General features: G+C 34.7%; 1 protein-coding gene across 1 annotated transcript in view; it reads right to left on the bottom strand.

Annotated features, from left to right (window-relative positions):
- LOC106465866 (ornithine decarboxylase-like) overlaps positions 1–11480 on the bottom strand; it is a 13153-nt gene extending 1673 nt beyond the window's left edge. Inside the window, exons 1-7 of the mRNA XM_022393822.1 lie at positions 11436–11480; positions 10531–10656; positions 6554–6650; positions 5823–5899; positions 3662–3834; positions 2667–2801; positions 214–379 (exon numbers count right to left, since the gene is read on the bottom strand). Coding sequence (XP_022249530.1) covers positions 214–379; positions 2667–2801; positions 3662–3834; positions 5823–5899; positions 6554–6650; positions 10531–10623 — 741 coding nt within the window. The 5' untranslated portion in view covers positions 10624–10656; positions 11436–11480. The remainder of the gene's footprint in view (positions 1–213; positions 380–2666; positions 2802–3661; positions 3835–5822; positions 5900–6553; positions 6651–10530; positions 10657–11435) is intronic.
- Between the last annotated feature and the right edge of the window lie 5995 nt (positions 11481–17475).

The raw sequence follows: 17475 nt of genomic DNA, 5'->3' as shown, positions 1-17475 counted from the left end.
TCTGTTAGCTCTAACGTAAATAATGTTTTGTTTTCTCCTCATAGTTGAAGGTCATTTGGTGGAGAAGAACAACATTTAGTTATTAATAGCAACACGTTTCTTACATTGTCTCACTCGTTAAGATGTAAGTATTTATATTTCAATAAACTACAATAATTGTTGTTGATAGGCTTAACACTTAGCTAGGGTGATAAACAATATACAATAACGTACTTCTCTGAAACAATTAAGACTAGTTCTAGAGCCGGGGTATCCACCACCAATGTCTAATAAAGTCATCTTCACTCCCATCTTGGAGACTTCGTCAAACACCCATCTAGCTGTTTTTATTGCTTCTACGTAACACTTGGGATCCTTGCACATGAAACCTACGTGAAAACTATGTGAAACATAGATAAAACCATATAGGTGTTAGAAAACTAAAATATTAATAAATAAATATTTTATAAACTCTCAAGATACAACATGTATATTGTGGAATTTATTCGACCTTATGTATATATATACATATATATATATATATATATACTTACATAAAATCAATGAGAGAGTACAACTATATACTATTATTTCCAACTGCAAAACAAAACTTCACCCAAAACAAAATTAGTTTTGTTATTCAACCATAATGAAACAACTTTTACCTAGCTGTTGATTTGTCAAAATTTATGCCCTCATATGCTTTGTTATGTTTGAAATTACAAAATAGCTTGGTTGTACGTATTGGACTAAAGACACTGACTGAAAAACAAGAATAAACAACATTGTTTTCGAGACTCCCTTACCCTTTCTTAAACGATTTTCATGGGTTTTTCTTAAATATGATGTTTCTAAACACTTCTCCATTAGTCCGTTTATCTACGTAGTGTAACTAGGCTGTTGGCCACTTGTTAGTAAACTGCGTACACAGTTCATTCTTATATTATGGCTACAAGACGTTACGTTATTTGCTGTTTATTTGGGCATTTTTACTTTACCATCAGTACTCAGGTTAATTTTACGAATAAGGTGGAAGCTTGCAATCAACACAAGTAAAAGATCGAAATTCTTGTTGCATTCTCACATCTATGTTTGAATTATTTTGTGTTATCTGTCCTCCAGACTTAAAACGCTTAAATGGGGTTCGATTCCCCGCGGTAGAGAGAGCGAAGAATGCTAACACAAAGAAACAAAACCTTGTGCCACCAGGTGCTGCACATGAAGCCTTTTAACGCTGACCCGGCTCAAAGCGATATTGCATGGCTTATTGTCACAACAACTCGTCCTCTCACATTTTACAAACTATATATGTATAATATCGCTTGTATATGGCTATGCATGGTGTGTAATAGGTGCACATTTATGTGGAAAGTACGTAACCGAACATACAGTTAGAGCATACAATTACATATATAATTCAATATGCATAGTACATGTAGCACAATATGTAAAGTAATAACACATACAATATACAGTACGTACAAATAATATGCGAAATGAAAACAAAAAAGAGCATGTGTGAAACTATCTTCCTAAAACATCAACAGTAAAGCGATTCCACTTACCTTGATCTTCTTCAACCAACAACACCATTAATCAACTGTGATGGAAAAGGAGCGTTCTCAAGAACAAGATGTTACTAGCAGAGTTAAAACTCAAGTGATAAATGGATCTGAAGTTTGGATACAGAGTTAGAATTAAGCGATAAAGGGATTTGAACTTTGAATGCATCTCTTTGTGCCCTTACTTTAGCATATACATCTGACGAACTCCTTTAAGTTTGGGCCCGGCATGACCAGGTGGTTAGGGCGCTGGACTCACAATCTGAGGGTCGTGAGTTCGAATCTCCGTCCCATCAAGCATGCTCGCCCTTTCAGCCGTTGGGGCGTTATAATGTGCGGTCAATTCCACTATTCGTTGGTAAAAGAGTAGCCCAAGAGTTGGTGGTGGGTGATGATAACTAACTGCACAGTATCTAATAATTGTACACTAACTGAACAGCTTATTTTGATTGTAAACATGATGGAATTATAAAGTGTAATACAAGTATTTACTTACATATATTGAAGATAATATATTAGGGTAAAGTATGTCAGTTTTAAGCTGTAGGGGACATCCAATTTAATATAGATTTCAAGTGTATGATATGATTTGTATAGTTTGGAGAATGCTGACTGCCCCCCCCCCCACAGCAAAATTCTCCAGCTTTGGATTTATAGATTCCTGTTGCCCTGAAGGACCCTTTGTCCCACAGGGGTTGTTTCTTTTGCGAAATCTGGATCTCTCTTATCCGTGGCTCTCTGGACTCCTCCTTACTGCTTGAAGTATCTCCAAATCTGCCATATCAACACAATGTTCTTATGCCACACAACCATCACGGGGTGAAGAGATCCTAAAGCTTCTGAACACCCCCCAGTAATCTCAGAGTTTTCACCTCGGAGGAAATTCCTGCCAGATATTGTTGTTACAAAGTGATCCGAAGAAGAAAGGCGATCAAAACGTCCTCTACACTTGTGTTTCTACAACAGGCAGTTGCCATCCATTCAACAAAGTTTCATAATGAGTACTCTGCCTAAACAATCTATCGAAGAATTAATCCAAGTATTTTGGAACCGGTTACGCACAGCATGTTCACTACAATCAATTGTCTGACTTACACTAATGACTCAATAACATGTTGTACTTACGATATTCCCTCGACAATCATGTTGAGGTCACGTGCCTTTTGTACTAGACGACAGGCTTCCTCTTGGTTACAGCCATACCCATTTCTAAACGGAAATACACAATTCTCTAACGGAGGCTGAATCCGTAAAACTAATCTGGAATAATATATAAAGTCAACAATATTTTAGGTTTCAGTTTTTTTTTAAATCAAACAATATTATGTAGCGTTTTTATGGTGATTTTAAAAAAAATCGTGTATGTGCAATATCATTTTTAATGTGAGTACTTAAATAATTTTATCTTCAGTTAATGCTAAATTATTAGGGGTAAACTCATTACACATTTCCTTATTTCAGATTACCCTCTTCAATACATAATTAACTTCAGAACTTTCATACTCGCAACTGTTTTGATTACGACATAATACATTTCCTCATATATGCGACGTCATGCTGGATATTCACTTTTCGTTGTTTATTTTGCATGCGTTTTCATGATCATTCGCTGAAAAATTCAATTTTCTTAGTTGTGTGTCTATTTTATTGCAATTCTCACCAAAACTAATTTTAAAGCAGAAACAGCTGGTTTTAAACTCAATCTTGGTTTTTATCGACTCTTAAGAGACTTGAAAACAATAACACAATACTCTCCTGTTTAAACTGGTCATAACTGTGCTCCAAGTTTTATTACCTAAAGCCAAAGGATTCTCAATTAAAGGAAGTAACCAGTTCTCAAGTTATCCATTAATTAGTTGTCCTTTATCAATTTATTCCTCATCTGGATCACAGTAATGTATTTTGTATTCATTATCACATATTATATAAAGAACTGCTCGAGAATTGGCCCTATCAGTCTAAAATAGTGACTGATAGTGCACATAGTTCTGGTTTAGGTTGGCGAAACTACCAGAAACAAGTAAATAAACAAGCATGTCTGTTAATATTCTAAACTTCGTAAGATATGAATACTAGTTCGGCGATGTACTCCAGAAAAACTGGTGGAAAACTAAACATACCTTGCTTCCGAATCACACTCATGAATTTTCAGCAATTCTTCCTCACAGTCAAACGTCATCAAGTGGACGCCCACGGACGCAGCAAACTTTATGTGCGTTCGGAATTTCACAATGTTTGCAAAAATGATCTTAGATGGCTTGACTCCAATATTTAGCAGTTGCTGAATTTCACACTGAAAGATCGTGGAAAGAATTAATCTAAGCATCACTCTTTGATCAAAGGTCAGACAAAAACAAAACAAAACAACAACTTCATTTTTGGCTTAGTTACCGTTAAATATTACACTAAGATATATGTAAGCTGTACAGAGTAAGATAAATTAATACAGCATAAGACATAACGAGATTATTTATGATGTAGTTAAAAATATGTACGTCTACAAAATCGTTATCGTTAATCGTTATATGCCTGATAGTTTAATCGTTACAGAATGTTAGATATACACGATTGTTTCAATTTAAGTTTAGTGTGAGCGTTATAATTTAGATAATTTATGTATAGCGTGTTTTGTAGTTTACTTTTTATGAATTACAGATTGTTGACAATAGTGAGTTTATTGCGTCATTTTGCTAGAACGTTGAGTTTCTCGTTGGGTTAATTGAGTATTATTGCACCAGAATATCTACTATTGCGTGGAATTTTCTAGATTTCTGTTGGGGTACGAGTACGCATCGAAAAATCATTGTTTAGTTCAAGTTCTACATTGCGCGATGGTGAGTTAAACGATAAAGATTCTACAGTGGCGATTTTTAAAGTGAAGTTATCACAAACTGTATTGTAATAATAGGGTACGGAAGACAAATCATCTTGTCAATTGTGTTCTAAAGTAACTGAACCAGCTTTGGATACAACTATGGTAAACAACAGTGTAGCGAATATTTGAACATTTGTTTTTCAAAATATTATTTTAAAACAAGCAGACTGTGTTGATGCTTGTTTATATCTGAAACTTATCACCAACAAGTCATAGACACCTACTGTAAAGAATCCGGCCTTACAAAACCTGACACAGAACGACAGACATATTAATTAGGAACATTGTAAAACATTTTAGACATAGGTAAGATGACTGAAAATTACTTGTCCTTAGCACATTAAAAACAAATTATATTCGTGTATTTTTGTTGTTTTTTACCAAACACTACACCTGTACCCACGTAATGATCCAACATACATCCCTCTCGTTCATTGAAAAACAACAACAACAAAAAAAAGAATTATTGGTTTTCCACATACGCTGTGTCTGGGGAGAAATAAGCTGTTCTACTCGTTCACACAAACAATATACAAGTGCAGACACACAATATAATTATTTTAACCACAAACTATATTAGTTATTTAAGACTCGCATAGCTAACTGTTATTCTCCATTTTTTGTTCCAAGTGGTTTCTGCATCTCATAATCAAGATAACATCTTCTTTTAGTAACCTGTTATTACCATTACTGAAGTAGCTGTTTGGGCCTAGCATGAACGGTGGTTAGGTCACTGGACTTGCAACCTGCGGGTCGCAGGATCGAGTCCCAACACTGAACATGCTCGCCCTTTTGGACTTTATAATCCGACTAGTCGTTGGTAAATAGTAGCCCGAGAAGTTGGTGGTGGATGGTGCTGATTAATTACCTCTCTCTTGTCTATCACTTTAAAATTTCGGGCACCGATAGCCCTCGAACAGCTTTGTGCAAAATTGAAAACAATCGAACAAACAAACTTTATAACCTTTACTCACATTTACTCTATCTCCCCTCTATCTATATATACATAGACACACACACTCACACTCATATATATATATATACATTTTTACCTCCAGCAAGCGCACTCATCCCCGTGATTGTTACCTAGTGCTCAACTTTAAAATCAAATTTTTTCCTCCTATACATTTTTCTCTAACTTTAACGTTTAAATTACATTGTTTAATCTGCATGTTTCCTTCTGACTTCTCTTTTACTTTCGCCAAAAGTTACTTAAAAGTCTGTCACATATTACTCCACCTGCTATCAACACCCATACTTCTGTTGTTAGGATGTGTTACTATAGCAACTAATGACGTAAGGTATGATCAAATGCCATTATTAACTCTGCAAGAAATGTCTGTATTTATCATCAAATAAATTATATCATTTAAGTGTAAAATTACTGATGTACATAAATAGCTTACCTTACTAGCAGAATCAAAACTACAACCTAGCGTAGCCATCAGTCTTCGAATAACATTGTTGTTGCAGCTCTTCATAGCTGTAATGGAAACAGAAAGCTAACGTTTATATCAGAGAAGCGAACGATTTAACAAAGAACGAAAGGCAAGTTAAAATATTCTTATTGAACCGAAATCTCACTTATCGTTATAACAGCAGTAGTTGCCCCCCCCCCTAGTGGCACAGCGGTATTCTGCGGACTTACAACGCTAGAAACCGGGTTTCGATACCCGTGGTGGGCAGAGCACAGATAGCCCATTGTGTAGCTTTGTGCTTAACTTCAAACAAACAAACACAAGTAGTTCAGAGGTAAGTCTAAGGACTTAAACGTTTAAACTCAGTTTTTACACTCACGCTTGACATAGTACAGATAGCCCATTATGTAACTTTGTGCTTAACACCCAAGTTGCTGTAACAGAATTATAACATGAAATTAATTTCAAACTAACTAAAAGTACTTATTAGCCTCCCCCACCCATACACACACTTTATTATTTTTATTACACGAGTCCCTCAAGATAGATGAAGGTAAATCACAATTCTTTAAAAAAAACTCTTCTTTATAGTTCTTCATAATACAGAGAAAAATTATCTGAAAATTAAATACACACAACAAATAACTGAATCTATTAAACGTTGTAAAAATTAGGTTAGGATATATCTAAACATACGAGTCACAACTAAAGAGACTTACCGAAGAATATTTCAACACGAGGAAGAAGATGGCGCCACAGATTAAACCTATTTACTGTTTCATCTAAGTCTGCAATAAGCAGAGATTCTTCAAATTCCTGAGAAAGAGAGATAAAAAACTATTGTTTACTAGCCGACCATACTATATATATATATATACTAGTTAATAAAAACAGACATTCCATGAACTTCTTCAGAAAAAGAAAACGCGATGCGCAAAATAAAATACTTTAATTGTGACAAAGAAGCATTCAAACTCATGAAGTGGCAAATCTATTTACAATGTCCAGCTGAGACTTGCAGCATTTGGATTTGGAAAAGGGAGTTAGTGTTGTTTTTGAACAAGTAATTCCCCCCCCCCTCACACAAGCCTTTTTACTCTGTCATTACGACAGAGAGGCTGAGGCTACTTAGCTTTTCAGCGGACCTATAGGTTGAGGCTACTTAGCTTTTTAGTGGACCTATAGGTTGAGGCCACTTAGTATTTTAGTGGATCTATAGGTTGAGGCTACTTAGCATTTTAGTGAACCTATAGGTTGAGGCCACTTAGCATTTTAGTGAACCTACAGGTTGAGGCCACTTAGCTTTTTAGTGGACCTATAGGTTGAGGCCACTTAGCTTTTTAGTGGACCTATAGGTTGAGGCCACTTAGTATTTTAGTGAACCTATAGGTTGAGACCACTTAGCTTTTAGTGAACCTATAGGTTGAAGCTACTTAGCATTTTAGTGGATCTATAGGTTGAGGTCACTTAGCTTTTTAGTGAACCTATAGGTTGAGAATACTTAACATTTTAGTGGATGTATAGGTTGAGGTCACTTAGCTTTTAGTCAACCTATAGGTTGAGGCCACTTAGCTTTTTAGTGGATCTATAGGTTGAGGCTACTTAGCATTTTAGTGAACCTATAGGTTGAAGCCACTTAGTATTTTAGTGAACCTATAGGTTGAGGCCACATAGATTTTTAGTGGACCTATAGGTTGAGGCTATTTAGGTTTTTAGTGAACCTATAGGTTGAGGTTACTTATCATTTTAGTGGACCTATAGCTTGAGACTACTTAGCTTTTTAGTGGATCTGTAGGTTGAGACTACTTAGCATTTTAGTGGACCTACAGTTTGAGACTACTTAGCTTTTTAGTGAACCTATAGGTTGAGGCCACTTAGCTTTCCAGGTGAAACTAGAACTGACGTTTTCTTCACCTCTCACCACTGAGGAAAGAGAGATCAGATCCATAATGAGGCTTGATCAGTATTTACTTTGCTTCAGTATAACTCTATTTACTGATTAGAGATGTTAATCTCCTGATATTGGTTTAACCTTTAAAAAGTATATTGTAATAGTGAATTTCAATTATTAATGCAGGGCCCTTAGTTTCGTTGTGACGAGTTTATAAATTTCCAATTTAAACGGCATACTATGCGAACGTTGACTGCACGACCCAGTAAGACACAATCAAAGGGAGTCTAGCCATCCAGCAGAAGTCATCCTCAAGAGGATTTCGTCAGGCTCTTTGAACAAATTAATAGGATTGCTTGTCACTTTTATAACGATGAAAGTGTGAAAAAGTATTCAGCGACTCCCGTCTCGAGTCTCAGGCCCGGCATGGCCAGGTGGTTAGGGCGCTCGACTCGCAATCTGAGGGTTCGAATCCCCGTCACACCAAACATGCTCGCCCTTTCAGCCGTGGGGGCGTTATAATGTGACGGTCAATCCCACTATTCGTTGGTAAAAGAGTAGCCCAAGAGTTGGCGGTGGATGGTGATGACTAGCTGCCTTCCCCCTAGTCTTACACTGCTAAATTAGGGACGGCTAGCGCAGATAGCCCTCGTGTAGCTTTGCGCGAAATTCAAAAAACAAACAAACTCGAGTCTCAGAACATTAGATACACAACCAAACGCTTCAAGTCACGTTCTATCAACCTATTATTGAACAAATACTGTTCAAATGTAAAACTAAAATCTATTAATACCTCATAATTAATAAGTAGACAAGCAACGATTTTCAAGCATATGGAAGAGTTCTATTGATGGTATAATATACTACATGTTTCAACAGAACATGGATCTGTCTTTATAATATCTAAAAATATCCGTAGAATCTCGTAAAATAACCTCTCAATAATCAGCATTAAGATTTTTTGAAGAAGTTAATAATAAAACAACCAATTATTAACTGGCGTTAAACCTATTTACAGATGTAGCTTGCATTAGCACGTGTGGCAAAATAATAAGTGATTCAAATGATTAACTATGATGTTTTAATGGCTGTGAGTTATATTATCATTATTCCTGCGTAATAGTAATTGAGGTAAAAAAGTTAAGTAGAGAAAAGAAAAAGCATTATAATGCTCACAGTGTGTAAAGATAAAAAAACAGGATCGTATATTTTCAGCTCAACAGAACAGCTCTTAGCCAGTGGATGTTTGAATGTTATATAATATTAAGTGAAGCAAGTGGAAGTTTGGGAGGACTTAATAACATTAATGAGGGCAAAATGTTTGAATACTTCCGCAAAATAAAAACGTAAATATTGGAAATAAACTGAACGTATAATGAAATTAGACAAGAAATTTCCGAATGTAAAATTTAAATGAGCAATATCAAATTTTATTCAGATAAAGTTGATGAATTTATAAAAAAAAATGATTTCAGAAATAATGGTCAACATTAAGGAAATTGAAAGCAAAATCGGGACCTTGTATTACAAAAAAACAAAAAAAAACACGTAATAGGAATTCAAAAAGTAATTGACCTTAAACAGTACTCGCGAAATATGAATATTGAAATTCAAGGAGTACCAGAAGTATGGAGAAAGAATATCAGAGCAATTTATTCAGAAAGTTGCAAAGGTTGTTAATATCAACATGAAAGACGAATATATTAAAATCTGTTATGGAGGATATATGAAGAAAGCAACCAGACCAACTATCATTTAAAATTCGAACAGACAACTTAAAAACAAATGGTTGAAACAAGTGAAGAAAGTGAGTGAAACATCTGGACATTAATGTAAATTACAAAGAAGGTCCAGTATTAATAAATAAACATTTTATACCTAAACTAAAAAGAACTAAAAATACCGCTAGAAACAAAAACATTTGTAGTAAGGAAATACAACTTCTAGTAAGAAAATCGGAAAATGAAAGGGTAATAAGAAAGAAAAGTGTTAGCTGCTTTTAGTTTTTTATCCTTGTATAAAAACAATAGCCTAGCCATACAAACAGGAATTACATACCCTTTTACCGCCCCCCAGGGGCACAGCGGTATGTCTGCGGACTTACAACGCCAGAATCCGGGTTTCGATACCCGTGGTGGGCAGAGCACAGATAGCTCATTATGTAGCTTTGTGCTTAATTACAAAACAAACAGACCATTTTACCCCAGCCCTAAAATTTAATTCAAAAGGTAAAACTATGTATAAAAGTAATAGTTCATATAAATTCATTTGTAAATATTTATCTATTAAGAATAATATAAATAATAATTAAATTCTACAAAAAGTAGTAATTATCTTGGAGTATTATTAGGTAATAAAGTAAATTAGAAAGAACACATTACGTTATTAGAAAAAGAAATTAAATTCATCAACAGTAAGATTTTACTGTTTAAAAAATTATTTATCCGACGATGAACTGAAAGATGTTTATTACGCTTGTTTTGATACATTTTTTTCCTCAAAAAATCTTAATATCTTAATTCTAAATGTCCCAAGGTTCTTATACTTCTTATATCAAGTTTGAAACTCTTGGAACTTATGATAATGGTTAGAATTTATTTTTGCATGTATTGCTAAAAGACCATTTTTTTTTTATCGACGATAAGTACATTTTTACTTCCTGGCCAGTTCCTCAGCTCCTAGAAATTTAAGTGCAGCAAGATATAGAATCTGAAATAATAAAAATTTAATCCACATCTGTGTTATATTATTCACAAAATATTATGTTCAGCTGAAATATAATATACTTAATTTAGGGTTCCTTACTTTATCTTCTGTAACTTTACAGGCCAGTTCGTTCATGGTTATGTCCAAGTAGATGTTTTCTTCAGATGGCGAGTTTAAAGCTGTGTACTCCATGTTGCTAAGCTACAGGTCCTCGGACTGAAAGCTCTATATGGACGAGGGGTGAAAGAAGAATACGAATAAAGTATGGTGAGCTAAGAAAAACTAATTCTGGACAACAGTAGCTAGAATTGGTTGGCGAAGAACGTTGTCCATTTGCTAGGGAAAGTAATTTTGGATATTGTGTTACGTTAATGTAGATGACTTTTAAACAACAAAACTAGGGTTAAGAATAAGCAGTTTTTTACGTGTAATGTCTTGTTTGGGAAGCCATTTCACAAAAAAATTCGAGTTTAACTATTCTTATGATCTTATATAAAGTGTTCTTTGATGAAAAGTAACCGAAATTGGAACCTTATTCTTTGCAACACCTAAAACTCTGAATGAAAACCCAAGGCCTTTTCTTCTTTAGATATTGATAAGATTAAAATGGTTTTGAACTTGTTGCTCTGTTTAAAGCGTCAGAAGAAATGTTTTGAAGCCATTTGAGATAGGTTCAGATTATTGAAATCACCTTCTGAAAGGTTTACCCTAACGAGTTATGGGCCTAAAGTTTTAACCTTTTACATGATTGCATCCTTCGGTACATACTGGTCAAGACTGTAACATCAAACATAACGGTATACTTAGAATGCATGTTATACCTTTTAGTAAAAGACACTGAGAAAATATTATGAAATATATTTCATCTTAGTGCCAGATCTGACTTAGAACTAAAAATTATAAGAAGAATTCCTTTAAGACAGTTTCCTGTAAGGAATCAGTTTGAGAACCATTACTGCGTCCGTTTGATTCAGTTCAATTTTCATGCCCTCTTTTATACTTACGACCTTACTTGAGTGTTCAAACTACATCAAACCTCTCTCGTACACGACTAGAAATTACTGATTTAACTGTTATTATAAGCAAGTAGTTATCATGACACTTGAGACGCACACACTGATTGGCTGCCAAAGGCAAAAGAGGAGGAGCTTGAGATCAGGAAATCACATGACGTGATAGTATCATGAACACGCTTCAGAGAGCGTATTGCTAGGGTCGAAAAATGGGGCGGATAGTTCGTAATGTCATAGTTACAAGTTGTGCCACAATAAGATGTTTCAGTAGGGAATGAAAGTGTTGTAGATTAGATCAGATGTGGCAGCGTAGAGACTGAATATAGTTTCCCATAAACAGTTGTGGAAACAGTTCTATTATTATCTGTTTTAACAAGTACGTCAAAAAATATATATATTATGGAAGATGCGTTATTAAAATCAAAACAACTTTCATGAAGTTTAAATTCGCAGGCCTGTGTAGTCAACAAATTCAGTATCTCAATGCTGCCAAACCAAGAACGTGTCAATAACAAATCTAATCCAACAATTGGGTTCTTAAGAAGCGTTATCAATAGTATAATGTTCGAAAATATCCATATAAAGGTCACATAAGTGTGGATAAAAAGGGAAACCAATGGCTAATCCAATATTCAAACATTATATCACCCATATATATATATATATGTATATAAACAGAGTATTTATGATTTGTTCTGATTCTACTAATTTGGAACATGAATTGAATTATATAAAAATCATTGCTAATGATAGAGGTTATAATGTTGATGTAATTGAATGTATAATACAAAAATACAGTTTTTATCAAGCAATGTACTAACTTAAACAATGTCTAGGATAATAAAATTAATAGTACAGTAACATTACACATATATAAACAAGGTATTCAGAAAACATAATATTTTTCCTATTTTTTAAACATTTAACAAAGTTAAAACAATACTTTTTAGCACTAAAGATAAAAAAGACATTTTGAATAAAAAAAGGTACAAATCAAATTAGATGTGAATCATCAAAGATATATATTGGTCTTAATGAACATAAAGGTTATGTACGAAGCATAAAAAAAACAGATGTTGCCGAATATATTATTGAAACCGGTCATACAGTACAATTGCAAGACTCAACAACTTTAATTGAACCTCAAAGTGAATCGAACATTAGAGAATCGATAGAAATGTTATACTCTAAAATAAATAATTCCTTGTTAAATAGACATAAAGGGTTAGCCGGCGTTAATGCAAAGTTTTCATACCACACTCATGGATTAGAAGTTAAACCTTTTCCTTGTTAAACTACCAGCTTGTCAAGTAGGTTTTTACTCCTAGTGATGGTAGCGCAAAGCTACAGTTAATAAATTTGAACTACTGACCAGAAGGAAGGCACCCACTCAATAGTACCCTATCACACATTATCCACGCTAGTATCAACATGAAAGACGAATATATTAAAATCTGTTATAGAGGATATATGAAGAAAGCAACCAGACCAACTATCATTTAATATTTGAACAGACAACTTAAAAACAAATGGTTGCAACAAGTGAAGAAAGTGAGTAAAACATCTGGACATTAATGTAAATTACAAAGAAGGTCCAGTATTAATAAATAAACATTTTATACCTAAATTAAAAAGAGCTAAAAATACTGCTAGAAACAAAAACTACAAGTTATTTGTAGTAAGGTTCTGTGGTTAGCCCCCACTCTCTTCGCCGCCCAAAAGAAATCGTGCTCCTTACTTTGGGGCCGTAGATATGTTATATTAGTGGCAGAGTAGCTCTTGAGATAGGTGGTTTTGACCATCAAAATTATGGGCGACCAGCGCAGACAAGTCTTAAATAGCGTTATATGAAAGTTCAAACACAGACAAGTCTTGAATAGCGTTATACAAAAATTCAAACAACAAAGAACGTTTTACCAAAATGAATGAAGGTAGATGTTTGAAAATATTCGGTCGTGTATGAAGACTGCCATAATTAGGTTCTTCAGCCAGATGGTAGTGATAACAAAGAGACTAGTTTTGAAATGGCAGCTAAGACAATTGAGTTATTGTTCTCTCTCACCCTACACACACGTACCTAAACGCACGCGCATGTTGTGTGTGAAAAAACGAGCAAAATTTATAACTAACTAGAAGAAATATACGAGTAAAAATTAAGGTTTTTATTTCTCTGATATAATTTAAGCAGTTAAACTGTAATATGATATAGCAATAGCTACCTAAAGTCATAATAGTAGTACTTAATATTTACATGCACCACCCGGTTTTAAGATTTCCCAAGTCCTTTCAGACGTGGACTTGTAGAAGAGCTGAATGATCAAATTATGCTTTATATTCCTTCTAGCATGTAACATTGCGCAGCAGGAAGTGTAGAGAATGCACTAAAATACTAAGTTTGTTTGAATAAACAGAATTGTTTAAATATTTGTTTAACAACAAGTAAAAACTTGGAATGGTCTATTCTTTAATTGGGGGTGAGCCAGACTAGTTTCGGTGAATTCCACTCCTCATCAGTGACCCTGGGCACTACCACCAATGAAATATCAGACCAAACTAAACCTTTATAGTAGTGAGATATCGAAAATCGAACTGGTGTATTTAAGTGTTTTACACTCACAAAACAGAAACTTCTAGAATGATTGGTGAGTGTAAAATACTTAAATACACCAGTTCGACAAAGTTTGTTTATTTGTTTTTCAATCTCGCAAAAAGTTACACGAGGGCTATCTGCGCTAGCCGTCCATAATTTAGCAGTAAAAGACTAGAGAGAAGGCAGCTAGTCATCACCACCCCCCCGCCAACTCTTGGGCTACTCTTTTACCAACGAACAGTGGGATTTACCGTCACATTATAATAGTAAAGCTTATAAAATGAGTCAGATCAACGTAAGCCGGTAAAGCAACCATTGATTAGTGTGTCCTTTAGCCAATCAGGACGTGTCACAGATCTACTAAAGGATGTGTAGATTGTATAGGAATTCATTTTGGCGGCAAAGGACAAGTTTATGTGTTTTAATAAAGGTGGCTTCCAAAATATGGAGATGAAAGGGTGACAGACCATTGTCCATACTTTCAAACATGCTATCCATGTAGTTGTCCTATAGATCATTTTCCAGACGGTTCTGCTATAATTAGTGTCTGACGAAAAGCTTCAGCAGATATTTACTTTGCAACATCTCAACCAACAATTGGTCCAATTATCAACGCTATTTTTAAGTTTTGAACAACTCGACTTTCAAGATCTACATATCTACACGTGCCGATGTTTCCGTTTATCAACGTTATATTTTAAGATCTGTGCAAAAACTCAGCTAACAGATGTTTCCGTATATAAAAGCTATATTCAAGTTTTGTTCCACGAAAAACCTTTTGAAGTAATATCATTATGTAGTTTCTTTGTTGATTCCCCTGCCCGCTCTTTATCATAGCATCTGTTATAATATTAAGCAATAATGGTATGCTGAAATAATACACAAAGGGAATACGTACAGCTGACAAAGATCTTTCTAAAAACTTAGCTAATAAACGTTGAAATAAATTGGAATATTTCGGATACCACTTGTATAATTGTCCATTCCATTTGTAAACAATGAGAGCTACTCTGTAGTCATGATTTGTTTGTTTGTTTGTTTTGAATTTCGCGCAAAGCTACACGAGAGCTATCTGTGCTAGCCGTCCCTAATTTAGCAGTGTAAGACTAGAGGGAAGGCAGCTAGTCATCACCACCCACTGTCAACTCTTGGGCTACTCTTTTACCAACGAATAATGGGATTGACCGTCACATTATAATGGCCCCACGTAAAACGCCCCTGTAAAATATAACCAGCATTTTTTTTTAATGAAAAAACTACTTCTGGTGAAAATAAGCGTGCCTTTTAATTGATTTATTGTTTGTTTTAAACCAAAGCCACATTGGCTATTTGCAGTGTCCACTCTGGGGAAATCGAACCCCGGAATTAAGCGTTGTAATTCCATAGACTTACCGCTGTCAAGTAGCTTTAGTTGAACTTTTATAAACAAACATGCTATACTTTTCATAGTAACTAACTTTTATAGACATATTATACTTATCATAATTAACAACTTTGATATCAAAACCGCAAGTTTGCTAGTGCTGAAAAATCTTAGTTAAATTGGATGTTGATATCAAAATCTCATTGCGTCTAAGATACAGAGTCTACCATACCGAAAAAAAAACGCCCTTACCAGTTGCTCACTAAACATGACATTACACACAACAGACGCCCTGATCAGAAGACATAATGACTTTGCGGAGAGAATACGCTGAAACCCGAATTGTCTGTTGTTAAATCAAGGACACAACATGACCCCACACAGAAGTCAGTAAGTTCACAAGATCCTCTGGACGTAGAAGTCAGTAAGTTCCCAAGATCCTCTGAACGTAGAACAGTTCCTTATGTTTTAAATTCTTACTTGAAGTAGGTTATGTTATCTTAAATACACCAGGTAGTTTGAGGACCGTTGATTTGACCGTTTTAAGCATGTTGCTTAATTTGACTCTAGGTTAATCGCGTTTACGTTATCAAGAGGTGACACCGTATATTTTATAGAATTATTGTCTATTTCTTATTATGATAACGTTCAGCTGGCGGCATGTTTACAGACACTCTCAATGTTACTAATAACCAGCATTGTTTTGACCGTTGTTACTAAAGGTCAGTTTAAGCTCTTTTCAAAAATACATAAATCGTAAATATTGGTTCTAGCAATCTCAGTTTTATGTTTTTGTTTGAATTCATTTTCAGTAGCGACATATGATGGTCATGCTCTGTGACCTAAAGTATCAAGGACAGGACGTGAAGTTAAATAAAAACCAGCAGAGACCCACAAAACTTTTGAGGTCAAATTATTATCTTTATTGCAACAGTACTTCGATAAATACAGGATTTCTTGAATAATACAAAATAATTTTAATCGCAGCCACCGATATTTGATTTATGCCTAACATTAGTTAAGCCTATGTTTGATAAAGAAATAAATTAACAATGTAATTTGTGTACGTTTTTAATTTAGTTTAGTTAGGGCTAATCTTTACCAAACTTAATACTACCAATAAATAACCTTATAATGTCATTCTACGACCTAACGTTATACCTTTTAAAACCTTTGATAAGCTTTATGTTGTTGTACAAAATGTCTATTCAAGTATATTTACATCCGCTTCTTGTTTACATCTGGTGAAATGTAGTGTGCGCACATGCGCATTTAGATGGAAAAGATGCGTGTGCATTTTCAGGACAGACAAAACTGAGTATTCATATAATATATTCTGCTAATTGTAAATGTTTAATGTTGGAATTCAAGTAATTACTGTAACTTTTCGTCGTCATTACTGTAAGTTCAAATTAATTCATTTTATAATGACCAGAGTGTGTTCTTGTCTTATTGAATTTTGTTTTTAATAGAAAAATATGATTCGGGTTTCTTTATAAACGCTAATAACATTAAATGTGGCTGATTTAAGTTTGGGAATTCGGTTTAATTTGTTTTGAATTTCGCGCAAATTGACGCGAGGGCTTTCTGCGCTAGCCGTCCCTAATTTAGCAGCGAAAGACTAGAGTGAAGGCAGCTAATCATCACCACCCACCGCCAACTCTTGGGCTGCTCTTTTACCAACGAATAGTGGGATTGACCGTTGCATTATAACGCCCCACTGCTGAAAAGCGATCGTGTTTGGTGGGCCGGGCTGGCATTTCGGAATTAAAAATTAAAATATTGTTACATTTCTTCATTAAAAGCATTTATAGATACACCAGAAGTAACCAAAATCGAACATACATGATTGTATAGTTTTAATTATGAAAAAGGCATTCCTTAAACTAAGTTTCTTATGCTTCGTTACTTAAGGTTCATTTTTAAAATTAGATTATTCTATAGCCATAGGTGTGTTATAAAATTGACGGTCAATTCCCATTAGTCCAGTAGCCCGGCATGGCCAGGTGGATAAGGCGCTCGACTCACAATCTGAGGGTCGCGGGTTCGAATCCGCATCCCACCAAACATGCTCGTCC

The sequence above is a fragment of the Limulus polyphemus genome, unplaced genomic scaffold (assembly GCF_000517525.1).
Source record: "Limulus polyphemus unplaced genomic scaffold, Limulus_polyphemus-2.1.2 Scaffold2081, whole genome shotgun sequence".
Classification (NCBI taxonomy): domain Eukaryota; kingdom Metazoa; phylum Arthropoda; class Merostomata; order Xiphosura; family Limulidae; genus Limulus; species Limulus polyphemus.
This window is presented reverse-complemented; position numbering and strand designations above follow the sequence as displayed.